We start from the raw sequence: 14,168 nt of genomic DNA, 5'->3' as shown, positions 1-14,168 counted from the left end.
TCCACCATTCTGTCAAAATGTTAAAATTTTAATAAGCATGTTCACCTCTAAGTTATCATCTCTACATTTTTTTTGGGAATTTTAATAAAAAGTTTCATATACTGTTTATTTTAATGAAAAATCATATTTTTACACTAAAAAATCAATCATGGTACTATTTACTATACCTTTTATTTTATCGAACTCAATGTTTTTTTTTTTTTGGGAGGGAATATGTGCTCACTTCTTAACTAGGGGTGTGATATTCACACACCCCTAACTACTTTTCCCACACCCTTCCTAATTTTTTAATACTTAATTAATATCCTACAATTTAATCTTTCATATATACCCTTCCTACTTTTTGACTTTTGAAAGTTGTTTTTTATTAGGAAAATTTGAAATAGGTTCAATTTTATAGGCCACATTTTGAAATATGTCCAATTTTTAGTGACTTTTGACTTTTGAAATAGGTTCAATTTTAGTTATTTTGAACCCATATCAAAAAACCCCTTTATTATTTTTGATTTTTTCACTTAGGAATAACCAACACTCAAAGACACTCAAAAAATCAACAAAAATATATCTACCTTCATGTGTTCTTTACACATCTAAATATATTTATCTTTGAGTGTTGGTTCTTACTAAGTGAAAAAATCAAAAATAAAAAACAACTCTCGTAAGTCAAAAAATAGGAATAATATATATGGAAGATTAAATCGTAGGATACCAATTAAGTATTAAAAAATAAGAAAGGGCGCGGGAAAAATAGGAAAAATAGTTAGGAACTTAGGGTGGTGGGCAAGGTATCAGGAACTTAGGGTGTGTGAATATCACACCCGCTTAACCATACGAACGGCCATAATGTCGAACGCGTAGACGTGCAAAGGAGGCAAATGGCGGGAGAAGACGACGACGGCGACGCCGTTTCGTCAACCCCGGGTGGCTTCCGGCTACGCTGGGACGTGTTCCTGAGTTTCAGAGGAGAAGACACGCGCTCAACAATCACGAAGAGCTTGTACGAGGCCCTCAAAAGCCGCGGCGTCCGAGTCTTCTTAGACGACGACGGTTTGGACCGCGGGGACGACATCGCCCCGAGCCTGCTGGAAGCGATCGACGACTCGGCGGCCGCAATCGTCGTCTTGTCGCGGAGATACGCGGATTCGAGGTGGTGCTTGGAGGAGCTGGCTAAGATATGCGAGAGCAGCAGGAGGTGTCTGATTCTGCCTGTGTTCTACCAAGTGGATCCCTCCGACGTCCGTCGACAGAGGGGGCCGTTTTCTGAACATTTTTCAGCTCACGAACTGCAGTATGGAAACGCCGTCGTCTCGAGGTGGAGGAGCGCCATGGCCAAAGTCGGTGGCAAAGCCGGTTACGTTTGCAAATCCTCCAGGTAGTAATTAAATCAGTAATAGTACTAAAATTGATTCATAACTAATTTCTGTTAAAATCCCACTCAAGCAGTTAAAGATCTGTTAAAACCCTAGCTACCTAACAGCAGCATGCAGAAATTGAAATGATTAGGAATTTGATTATTTAATGTTTAAGGTTTTTTGGAGTCTATTGGAAGTATGAATTAACTGAGTAAATCTTACGGCCTAGTTTACTATTTGTTTATTCATATTCATATATAATATGGTTTGAGTTTTGGCTGCTGCATGCATTTGGATCTGGGGATTTGTCAAATCTCAGTTTTATATAATATCTTCTTCCCAATTAACTATCCTTCTCATTCAGGTTACAATTTAAAGTTTCACTGTCAAAATATCTAAGATTAAGATTATGGCGCAAAACCGAGCGCAGTAGCATTCTGGGAGTCATACAGCGGCCCCATTCCGTAGGATAAAGCTTTGTTGTTGTTGTATGATTGAAGCAAAATGTTAATCAAATTAAGTTGGTCATAGTTTTTTTTCAATTGATCACGTGATTCCTCTCTTGGTTAGTTTGCTTCATGTCTTTGAAATCTTAATCCAAAAGATTAGAGGTGTAAAAGCTAAAGTTATCTTTTGTGCTCATCACCCCAAGAGGCAAACTAATGTAGTTGTGGTCATGTAATTTGACAGCGAGGAAGCAGAGGTGGTTCAGAGGTTGGTCAAAAAGGTTTTGAATGAAATAAGGAAAACCCCGGTAGGTCTTGCTTCCTACACAGTGGGACTTGATTCTCGAGTTGAAGATGCGATGAGGTTGTTGGATGTTCGATCCAATGGCGTTCGAGTGCTCGGAATTCATGGCATGGGTGGTGTTGGCAAGACGACTCTTGCCAAGGCCCTTTTTAACAGACTTGTTGCTTACTTCGAGCATCGCGGCTTCATCTCAAATGTTAGAGAAACTTCTGCAGGACACGAGGGGTTAGTAACGCTTCAAAACAGACTTATCGGTAGTCTTTCTACTCTGAAGATGCCGGTAAATGAACTTAACGTTGGTATTTCTGCAATAAAAGCGACTGTGTACGAGAAGCGAGTTCTTATTGTTTTGGATGATGTTGATAATGTAGAGCAACTTAGTGCTTTAGTTGGCAACAGAGACTGGTTTTATGAAGGAAGCAGAATCATTGTTACCACAAGAGATAGAAGTGCCTTGCCCGATCATCTTGTGAACAAGTTGTATGAGATCAGGGAGTTGGATTCGTCCCAGGCGCTTGAACTGTTTAGCTACCATGCGCTGCGAAAAGAAAAGCCCCCTGATGATTTCCTGGCCCTGTCCAAGCAGATTGTGTCTCTCACAGGTGGGCTACCGTTGGCTCTTGAAGTATTCGGCTCTTACCTATTATATCGGAGGAGAATAGAGGAATGGAGAGACAGTCTGCAGAAACTGAAACATATTCGTCCCGGCGATCTTCAAGATGTGTTAAAGATAAGTTATGATGCTCTAGACGCGCAAGAGAAGTGTATCTTCCTTCACTTTGCATGTTTATTTGTGAAAATGAATATGAAGAGAGAAGATGCCATTGACATACTGAAGGGTTGTGGTTTTGATGGTGAGATAGCAATTGCTGACCTCACCGCAAAATCTCTCATGAAGGTTTATGAAGACGGTATGCTGTGGATGCACGATCAAGTTAGAGACATGGGAAGACAAATCGTTAGACATGAAAACGTTGAAGATCCTGGCATGCGTAGTAGACTTTGGGATCGTGATGAAATCTTGAACGTCTTCAAGGATGATAAGGTACAGAATCCACTATGGTACTTTTATTGTTCACATATTCATGTGAGACAGTTTCTAGATTAGATGATAATTGGCTTGATATTTCTTCACACAGTTTCTTATATATGTTTCGATACCTTGACAACAGGGAACAAGATGTATACAAGGGATAGTCTTAGACTTCGAATCATCGAAAAGGATGGTGCGGGATCCAAGTGGTGACAGAGTTTCGTGGGACAACTTTCGAAAATGCCCCAGTTTTAGCTCTGGAGTAACATACCTAAAGGAAAGGCACAAAGCATATCTTCAAAATCAAGCAGAGAAAAAGAGAGAGGTTGTAATTTGCTCCAAACCCCTTGGAGCAATGGTCAATCTTAGACTTCTCCAAATTAATTTTGTGAATTTGGAAGGGAAGTTCAAGTTTCTTCCAGCTGAGTTGAAGTGGTTACAATGGAAAGGTTGTCCTTTGAAATTTCTTCCTTCGGATTTTTGCCCTCGGCGACTTGCTGTCCTTGATCTTTCAAAGAGCAAACTTGTAAGTTTGTGGCGCGGGCGTAACAAGGTATGCTTCACCATTTGATCAATCATCTGCTTTATCCTTTTCTATCCTACTCTTTGGATGCTTTACACTTTTTACGATTTTCTAAGCTAGTTTTCTCTTTAATACAAAGGGCGATTTTGATTGTATTCCAGGTGCCAGAGCAATTGATGTTCTTGATTCTACACGAATGCTCTTATCTAACTGCTCTACCTGATTTATCTGGTAACCGCGCCTTGGAAAAGATTGTTCTTGAGCTATGTGTTAATCTCAATAAACTTCATGACTCGGTTGGGAATTTGAATACATTAGTCCACTTGAACCTGAGAGGTTGTTCGAACCTTATTGAACTTCCCAGTGATGTATCTGGCCTGAGAAAACTTGAGAACCTAATCCTCACCGGTTGCTCAAAATTGAAAAAACTGCCCAGCAACATGGACAGCATGGTATCATTGAAAGAACTTCTCCTTGACGAGACAGTGATAGAAAGTCTTCCTGAATCTATCTTCAAGCTTACGAAACTCGAAAGGCTCAGCTTGAACCGATGCAAATTTTTGAAAGGGCTACCTGAGTTGATTGGAAAGTTGTGTTCTCTCAAAGAAGTATCCCTTAATGGTTCAGCTTTAGAAAAACTACCCGATTCATTTGGATCTTTGGCAAACCTTGAGAGACTAAGTTTGCTCTGGTGTAAATCACTGACCACCATTCCAGATTCCATTGGACACCTGAATTCGTTAGTGGAATTTCTTACTTGTGGTAGTCCTATCAAAGAACTGCCTGCGTCCATTGGTTCTTTGTCAAACTTGAGGGAGTTATCAGTGGGGCGAGGCGAGTTTATGAGAGAATTGCCTGATTCAGTTGGAGGTTTAAATTCTCTAGTTGTGCTACAAATAGATGAGACATTAATCACGAATCTCCCACATGAAATCGGTGCCTTGAAAACACTTGAGAAGCTTGAGATGAGGAAATGTGGATTTCTTAGATCATTACCGCAGTCAATCGGAAGCATGAGGGGACTAACCGCTATAGTCATAACCGATGCTACTATCACAGAGTTGCCAGAATCAGTAGGGATGTTGGAAAATCTTACCGTGTTGCGCTTGAACGGATGTAAACAGTTACGCAAGCTTCCAGCTTCAATAGGACAACTCAAGTCCTTGCACAGATTACAGATGGCGGATACTGCGGTAACAGAACTACCTGAGAGCTTTGGAATGCTTTCTAGTCTGATGGTTTTAAAAATGAGAAAGAAGCATCAAAACAGGGAACACACAGAAGAGATCAATTTTATACTCCCATCTTCTTTCTCAAATCTGTCCTTGCTATATGATCTGGATGCTTATGCTTGTAATATATCTGGCAAAATTGTTGATGATTTCGAGAGGTTGTCATCACTCGAAACCTTGAACTTAAGCCGCAACAGTTTTTGCAGCCTTCCAGCCAGTCTCAGGGGACTGTCCGTTCTTAAGAAGCTTTTGTTGTCTCATTGTAAAAAGCTCAAGTCTCTGCCTCCGCTTCCCTCGAGTTTGGATGAAGTGAATATTGCAAACTGCACCTCATTAGAAAGTATCTCTGATATTTCAAACCTGCAAAACTTGGTGGAGCTGAACCTAACAAGTTGTGATAAAGTTGTCGATATTCCGGGCCTTGAATGCTTGAATTCCTTGGTGAGGTTGTATGCGAGCGGTTGCAATGCTTGCTCATCAGTTGTTAAGAAAAGACTTGCTAAGGTCCTCTTTCTCTCTCTCTCTCTCTCTCACACACACACACACACACACACGCATGCACGCGTATAGAAATTATAACTCAGTCATAGGTTTGGAAATTTTTGTTGCAGAGCTACTTGAGGAAAATACGCAATCTTAGCATGCCAGGAAGCAAGATACCAGACTGGTTTTCTCAAGGTGTGGTTACATTCTCTGAGAGAAAAAACTGCGTTCTCAAAAGCGTGATCATAGGCGTTGTAGTCTCTCTCAACCAACAAATACCAGATGAAATAAGAGAACTCCCTGCAATAGTGGACATTCAAGCAAAGATCCTTGTAGTGGATTTTCCTACCTTCACTTCAGCATTGAACTTACAGGGAGTACCAAACACAAATGAAGACCAATTTCACTTGTGCCGATACCCGACTGGGCATCCCTTGGTTTCTCAGTTAAAAGAAGGTTATAAGATACATGTGTCGAGGAGGGATCCGCCATTTATGAAAGGCATCGAGCTGAAGAAGTGGGGGGTTCGTTTTGTCTACGAAGACGATGATGATTACGAGGGAGATGAAGAGTCATTAAATGAAAGCCAGCAATCCTTGTCACAAAAACTGGCCAAGTTTTTCGGCTCGTTTGAAGAAGGTGACCGCACCTGCGCTCCTGAATCTAGTTCTAGTGCACTACGAAGAAATAGTTCAAGAAACCAAAACAAGTGAACGACGATTATCATTATATGATCGAGGGTACTTCATTTCTTGCTTCGTAGTGCTCCCTCTCGTCTTTCTGTCATTGAGTTGGTCATGGCGGTGGCTATCAACTTAAACCGTCTGGTATCCTTCTGCGCTCGAGATTCTGTATTTGATTCTCCCCTCCATTATTGCCTTTATCAAAAGCAGTCTGGTATCCTTCTGCTCTGTGAAACTTTAAAACTTTTATTTAGATGTGTGGGATCCATTAAGAACACGCTTTGATATTGGTGGTGCTTGTTAAAATAATTATTTCTATTGTTGTGTGAGAATAAATACGTGTAAAATAAAGTTGTTGATTGTTTGGTTTTTTTTTTTTTTTTTTTTTTTTTTTTTTTTTTTTTTTGTAAAAGTGTTTTCAACAAAAAAAAAAAAAAATCTTATATAAATTAGTGTGAATATGTTAGATGACTAAAAAAGATATGGTATTTAATGTGATATAATAATTGTCAAAAAGAATAACGTAGGGGCAAATATTGTAATTTTGTAAAAGATGTGGGGGCATGCTTGCCATTTACAAGTCTCTCTGCGACGGCTCCTTGAATCAACTTTGACATCCTTCACAAGTCTCTTTGCGAGAGTCATCTTCCCAACACTGCTTGATTCTTCTTTTTCTTTCTTCTTCATATCAGATTCATCATCCTTCTTCGAATCTGAGCTCTCAAACCCCTTTTCAACAAGATCCCACAACCCGTGAGACTTGAAAATGGATTTCATCCTTATACTCCAAAACTCATAATTATCGCCATTGAAGATCAGTGCTCTCAACTCGCTACTACCAGACCTTGCCATGTTAGACTCAGGTCACAGACAACTCAAGCTCAATTTCGAGTTTCTTGGTAGTTCCTTCACAGATCCAAACGCCCAGTATCAATTGACCGAACCTGGCTCTGAGGCTATGTTAACATTCATAAGACTATTATCTTATATATGAAATCAATCAATGAGAATTGGAGATTATGAATTCTGTAATTTAAAGGAAGTTGCAGAGAGAAGAAGAAAATGGAAAACGTGCTTTTGCATTCATTCCTTCACACGCACACACAGTGCACTTGAATATCGTTAGAAAGATGAGAGAGAATGGAATAATCTCTCGTTACATCATGTAAATCTAACAATCCATTTCATATATCGTATGAGATAGTGACACGTGGCATAAACCATCACTTACCCTAAAATTACATTTTAGCTGCACACTTAGATTATGATCCATGGGCTTACAGTAAAACTGAATTTTACACTTAATCTTTCTACAATTCCAGCAATTACACTTAAACACCAACATCAAATATATGATCTAATTATTTTATATATGATATGAGAAAATTTCCTTCTTAATGAAATTGTGATTTCACTGTTCCTTAAAAGGGATACAATTCAGGCAATGCAACTCATGAGAAGGGATTTAACTTTGATGATCCCAAAGCTTATGCGAGGAGGTTGGAGGAATGAGCCTAATCCTGATCTTTGTAAGGTAGATTTTTTTATTTGTTAGAAGTCTATTGAAATATTTTCGTCGTCGTTGCTGAGGTGTGGAGCATGCTAAATGTTGGAAGTGCTTTTTCTCCTTTTGTTTTAGGGGATTATGATAGCTGTTTGCACTCTGTTGAAGTTTTTCTCTTTGTCATCTTGTTTTTTTAGTATAACTATATATTTTACACCTGAAGATAAGGAGAGGTATTTTCAAATCTAGCCGTTGTATTTTGAGTACAACGATTATGGTTAATTTAATCAAACTACCATTAAATTTGAATCAATTATTTCAAATAAAGAGCTAGGCCCCTAAAAAGGGGCTAAGGCCATCTCTAACCGAATGGGCTATGTTAAGCTCCGTTTAGATTATAGTCCTGCAATAAATTATTTTTTAATAAATACTGTCAGACCATATTTATATCTCATCTCTAACCAGATGAGGCTATTTTTTAGCCTCTCAATAATTTATTATTTTTTTCAAGTTTGTTCTTCAATTTTATTGGTTAATTGAATTAAACTACTATATTAAAATAAGGTTTCCGAATATATTTTGAGTGCCACTTGTTGGTAAATGAATAAACCCCACGACATATTTTGAGTGCCACTTGAAGATGTGGCCATTTGAAAATTATTAAAAAAAAAATTAAGAGAAAGTTTATTGGAAGAGGTAGGAGAGGAGTGTGCATAAAAAGAGTGTTTGATGTCAATAGAAGGTGAATAATTGAAATAAAATGAGATAAGATAGTATGGAAAGGTGAAAAGGATGCGAGAAATAGTGTAGAAATGTTTTAGGTATTTATATGACGAAAATTAGAATATTTTTTTTAATTTTAATTTTGTCTTTAAAAAAAATCCAACTAGGCACAACTGAAGAGGCTGGCTAAAGATGGCTAGCCCCTGGTCATATGGTTGTATTTTTTGGCCCAGATCTCTATTGGAGATGGGTTTTGCGTAAAAAATAGTTATCCTTTGGTCTATGGTCCTATGACTAGCTCGGTTGGAGATAATATAAAAAAAGAACTACATTTGGGCAACTTCTTTAGCCAAATAATGACCTAGTAAGTTTTATATAATTATAACTCAAACATTGATTAGAGATCAAATTTTTAGCTCTATTGGAGGTGGCCTATAGGGCTGGGTTCGGTTTTTTTCGGTTCGGTTTTTTCTCAAAACCGAAACCGAACCGAAATTTCGGTTTGGTTCGGTTCGGTTCAAATTTTTTTCGGTTTTTTTCGGTTCAGTTTTTTTTCGGTTCGGTTTTTCTCGGTTCGGTTTCGGTTTTTTTTTTTTTTTTCCTTTCTCCCTCCAAAATTATTAAAAAAAAAAATGGAAATATGAAAGTTCACATTCATATTAATAGGCCAGGCGGAATGAAAAATAAGGAGGAGGAGGGTTAGGGTTACAGTTAAGGGTTTTGTTAAAAAGATTAAAAAATTAAAAAAAATTTCACAAATCCTAGAGGCATGAGGGTTCGAACCCATGCCTCCATGCTTGTAAAGTTTCACTGAAACCAATTTGGCAACAGGTTCTGTTTTGTTATGATTGTATGACTAAACTATTTATAAATATTCAAAAAAATTATATATATATATATATCGGTTCGGTTCGGTTCGGTTCGGTTTCCGAGCCTCAAAAACCGAAACCGAACCGGTCAGATTCGGTTCGGTTCGGTTTGACAATTTTGGTTCGGTTTTTTTTTCGGTTCGGTTTTTTTCGGTCTCGGTCCGGTTCGGTTTTCGGTTTTTTTCGGTTTTCGGTTTTTTGAACCCACCCCTAGTGGCCTAAGTCACCAACTCTCCATCCAATCTACTACCCACCAGTGATTTAGCTCATGGTCAACAAGTCTTCATTCATTGGTAACGGGTAACGTGGACAAGGTTGAAGAGTCTTCCTTTCCATGTGCATGGTATATATAGCATCAATAATGTCCATCTAGGGACCAGTGAGGCAGTCTCCTTCACACGAGGTATATTTTTATGTATTCGAAATACAAAATGATACATTATGTGTTTTTGTAAAAGTAGAGAATATATTATGCTAAAAAATTAATAATTTAAAAAATAATTTTTTTTACAACTTATATAATAACGGATGATGTAACACTGTATTATCGATATAATGAAAAATTTATGCTTCAATGCAAGTTTGAAATATTTATGTAATTTAGAATAGGGGTTTTTGAACTTTAATCATTGAAGAAGATTAAAATTTAATAAAAATCTGATGTTAGATTGGATACTGATTTTAGTCCTCTAATGCGTACTTAATTCAAATTTATATTATATTTTAATATTTAATAGATATCTTGTCACATCCCGGCCCTGGGCGGATCACTTCCCGGGTCCGCCTCCACTACCGTAGCACGATATTGTCCGCTTTGAGCTTACCATTCCCTCACGGTTTTGTTTTTGGGAACTCACGAGCAACTTCCCAGCGGGTCACCCATCATGAGATTGCTCTAGCCCCCTTCTCGCTTAACTTCGGAGTTCCTACGGAACCCGAAGCCAGTGAGCTCCCAAAAGGCCTCATGCTAGGTAGGAATTGGAATATACATTTAAGGATCACTCCCCTGGACGATGTGAGATGTCACATATCTTATTTAATGTCATTATATTAAAATTAAAATTATTTATTAATAGATACATTTTAAATCATTATATTTATTTTACTTTGTCTAATTAATGTACTTAAATGTCTGTATCATAATATATTTTACTAAATTAATGTATCGAAATGTTTGTACCTAAATATATTGTAGTGAATTATTGGCACATAATAAAATATGCAAAAACATATGTGTTGTGACATCTCACATCACTCAGGGGAGTGATCCTTATATGTATATTCCCACCCTTACCTATCACGAGGCCTTTTGGGAGCTCACTGGCTTCAGGTTACATGGGAACTCGGAAGTTAAGCAAGTAGCACGCGAGAACACTCCCAGGATGGGTGACCCATTGGGAAGTTCTCGTGTGAGTGCCCAGAAACAAAACCGTGAGGGCGTGGTTGGGGTCTAAAGCGGACAATATCGTGCTACGGTAGTTGAGCGGGCCCGGGAAGTGATCCCCCAGACGGGGATGTGACAATTTGGTATCAAAGCCTAACCCTGGGCGTGGTGTGCCGACAAGGACGTCGGGCCTCTAAGGGGGGGGTGGATTGTGACATTCTACATCACCCAGGGAAGTGATCCTTATATGTATATTCCTATCCTTACCTAGCACGATGCCTTTTGGGAGCTCACTGGCATCGAGTTCCATAGGAATTCTGAATTTAAGCGAGTAGCGCGCGAGAGCACTCCCATGATGGGTGACCCATTGGGAAGTTCTCGTCTGAGTTCCCAGAAACAAAACCGTGAGGGCATGGTCGGGGCCCAAAGCGGACAATATTGTGCTACGGTGGTGGAGCGGGCCAGGGAAGTGGTCTCTCCCGGGCGGGGATGTGACAGGTGTACCGAAAAATTTCATACCTAAATATATGATACTAAACTAGTGTATCGAAATGTCGGTATCTAAATATATTATAATAAATTAGTGTACCGAAATGACCGTACCTAAACATATTATACTAATTTAGTGTACCGAAATATTCGTACCTAAATATATTGTAATAAATTAATGACACATAAGAAATATGCAAAAACATGTGTACCGAAAATTTTTTATGAAAATATTTTCTTATATAAGATACTTACCATAATGAGAATTAAAATTTATAATAATTTCATAAAATTTAATTTATGAACATCATAAAATTATAAATAAAAAAATATTTAATATGCTGGCATTAAATAGATTTTAAAGACTAAAATTAATTTTTAATCTTGTATAATACGTTTTTCTAAATTTCAACTTATTTTGAGGATTAAAATCTAGTTTTTTATTTAGAATATCGCACGTAAAAGAAAAGCAAACAGATCCATTTAACGGTGATTCACGTAAGCTCAGAGTAACTGTGCCCACATCTTAGCTAAACGAACGGCCATAATGTCGAACGCGTAGACGCGCAAACGAGGCAAATGGCGGGAGAAGACGACGACGGCGACGCCGTTTCGTCAACCCCGGGTGGCTTCCGGCTACGCTGGGACGTGTTCCTGAGTTTCAGAGGAGAAGACACGCGCTCAACAATCACGAAGAGCTTGTAGGAGGCCCTCAAAAGCCGCGGCGTCCGAGTCTTCTTAGACGACGACGGTTTGGACCGCGGGGACGACATCGCCCAGAGCCTGCTGGAAGCGATCGACGACTCGGCGGCCGCAATCGTCGTCTTGTCGCGGAGATACGCCGATTCGAGGTGGTGCTTGGAGGAGCTGGCTAAGATATGCGAGAGCAGCAGGAGGTGTCTGATTCTGCCTGTGTTCTAACAAGTGGATCCCTCCGACGTCCGACGACAGAGGGGCCCGTTTTCCGAACATTTTTCAGCTCACGAACTGCAGTACGGAAACGCCGTCGTCTCGACGTGGAGGAGCGCCATGGCCAAAGTCGGTGGCAAAGCCGGTTACGTTTGCAACTCCTCCAGGTAGTAATTAAATCAGTAATAGTACTAAAATTGATTCATAACTAATTTCTGTTAAAATCCCACTCAATCAGCTAAAGATCTGTTAAAACCCTAGCTAGCTATCAGCAGCATGCAGAAATTGAGATGATTAGGAATTTGATTATTTAATGTTTAAGCTTTTTTGGAGTCTTTTGGAAGTATGAATTAAATGAGTTAATCTTACGGCCTAGTTTACTATTTGTTTATTCATATTCATATATAATATGGTTTGAGTTTTGGCTGCAGCATGCATTTGGATCTGGGGATTTGTCAAATCTCAGTTTTATATAATATCTTGTTCTTCCCAGTTAACTATCCTTTTCATTCAGGTTACAATTTAAAGTTTCACACTGCAATTAGGGCTGAAAAACTAAGTCAAAATATCTAAGATTAAGATTATGGCACAAAACCGAGCACAGTCGCGTTCTAGGAGTCATACAGCAGCCCCATTCTGTGGGATGAAGCTTTGTTGTTGTTGTATGATTGAAGCAAAATGTTAATCAAATTAAGTTGGTCATAGTTTTTTTCAATTGATCACATGATTCCTCTCTTGGTTAGTTTGCTTCATGTCTTTGAAATCTTAATCCAAAAGATTAGAGGTGTAGAAGCTAAAGTTATCTTTTGTGCTCATCACCCCAAGAGGCAGACTAATGTAGTTGTGGTCATGTAATTTGACAGCAAGGAAGCAGAGGTGGTTCAGGGGTTGGTCAAAAAGGTTTTGAATGAAATAAGGAAAACCCCGGTAGGTCTTGCTTCCTACACAGTGGGACTTGATTCTCGAGTTGAAGATGTGATGAGATTGTTAGATGTTCGATCCAATGGCGTTCAAGTGCTCGGAATTCATGGCATGGGTGGTGTTGGCAAGACGACTCTTGCGAAGGCCCTTTTTAACAGACTTGTTGCTGACTTTGCGTATCGCGGCTTCATCTCAAATGTTACAGAAACTTCTGCAGGACACGAGAACAGACTTATCGGCAGTCTTTCTACTCTGAAGATGCCGGTAAATGAACTTAACGCTGGTATTTCTGCAATAAAAGCGACTGTGCACGAGAAGCGAGTTCTTATTGTTTTGGATGATGTTGATAATGTAGAGCAACTTAGTGCTTTAGTTGGCAGCAGACACTGGTTTTATGAAGGAAGCAGAATCATTGTTACCACAAGAGATAGAAGTGCCTTGCCTGTTCATCTTGTGAACAAGTTGTATGAGGTCAGGGAGTTGGATTCGTCTCAGGCGCTTGAACTGTTTAGCTACCATGCACTGCGAAAAGAAAAGCCCCCTGGTGATTTCCTGGCGCTGTCCGAGCAGATTGTGTCTCTCACAGGTGGGCTACCGTTGGCTCTTGAAGTATTCGGCTCTTACCTATTATATCGGAGGAGAATAGAGGAATGGAGAGACAGTCTGCAGAAACTGAAACATATTCGTCCCGGCAATCTTCAAGATGTGTTAAAGATAAGTTATGATGCTCTAGACGAGCAAGAGAAGTGTATCTTCCTTGACTTTGCATGTTTATTTGTGAAAATGAATATGAAGAGAGAAGATGCCATTGACATGTTGAAAATCAATGTCAAAGTTAGGCAAGGAAAGTTAGGCAATGTTAGGTATGGTTGAATAAAAATTATTAGGTGCAATTAATGTGTTTTGTGTGGTAATAAATAATCTTAGTTTAATCATTTGGTTTGCTATAAATACCCAAGTTCTCAAGCATTGTAAATCATCCAAGGAAAAACAAAGCCTAGAGCTAAATAAGAAAAGCTTTGCTAATTAGTTTGTTTTGTGAGCTTTCTTTAAGAGTGCTCTATTTTCTTCTTCTTGGGATCATTAGAGTTATCTTGGATACTCTTCTTATTCAACAATTGGTATCAGAGCCAAGTCGGTCAGGGATCGTTCTTGGTAGAGCATTGGTTGTAAAGTCTCTTGAAATTCCGAGTATGCTCTGTGGTTGCAGTTTTGACTGATCTTCCACATCAGAAAAGGTTTCTTGAGATTATTGCTGGGGTTATCACAAACCTTGAGAGGGAGCTTCTTTGTGTCGAGAGTAGTGTATTACT

The 14,168-nt window shown here is 39.0% G+C and overlaps 1 protein-coding gene and 1 pseudogene across 2 annotated transcripts in view; both read left to right on the top strand.

The window, feature by feature from the left end:
- Nucleotides 1-805: 805 nt before the first annotated feature.
- On the top strand, nucleotides 806-6,392 carry LOC137731139 (disease resistance protein RPP4-like). The gene is made up of 5 exons (XM_068470233.2): nucleotides 806-1,372; nucleotides 2,043-3,147; nucleotides 3,275-3,688; nucleotides 3,820-5,394; nucleotides 5,502-6,392. Exons 1-5 carry the CDS (start codon nucleotides 876-878, stop codon nucleotides 6,084-6,086), a joined length of 4,176 nt encoding a protein of 1,391 aa, XP_068326334.2. The 5' UTR covers nucleotides 806-875; the 3' UTR covers nucleotides 6,087-6,392.
- Nucleotides 6,393-11,476: 5,084 nt separating this feature from the next.
- LOC137733027 (uncharacterized) overlaps nucleotides 11,477-14,168 on the top strand; it is a 9,330-nt pseudogene continuing 6,638 nt past the window's right edge. Inside the window, exons 1-2 of the transcript XR_015957811.1 lie at nucleotides 11,477-12,101; nucleotides 12,798-13,668. The product of XR_015957811.1 is annotated as an uncharacterized LOC137733027 (transcript). The remainder of the gene's footprint in view (nucleotides 12,102-12,797; nucleotides 13,669-14,168) is intronic.

Source organism: Pyrus communis, chromosome 16 (assembly GCF_041283825.1).
Source record: "Pyrus communis isolate YQ-2024b chromosome 16, ASM4128382v1, whole genome shotgun sequence".
NCBI lineage: Eukaryota > Viridiplantae > Streptophyta > Magnoliopsida > Rosales > Rosaceae > Pyrus > Pyrus communis.
Note: the sequence above shows the minus strand (reverse complement) of the source record. Positions and strands in the feature narration are given on the sequence as shown.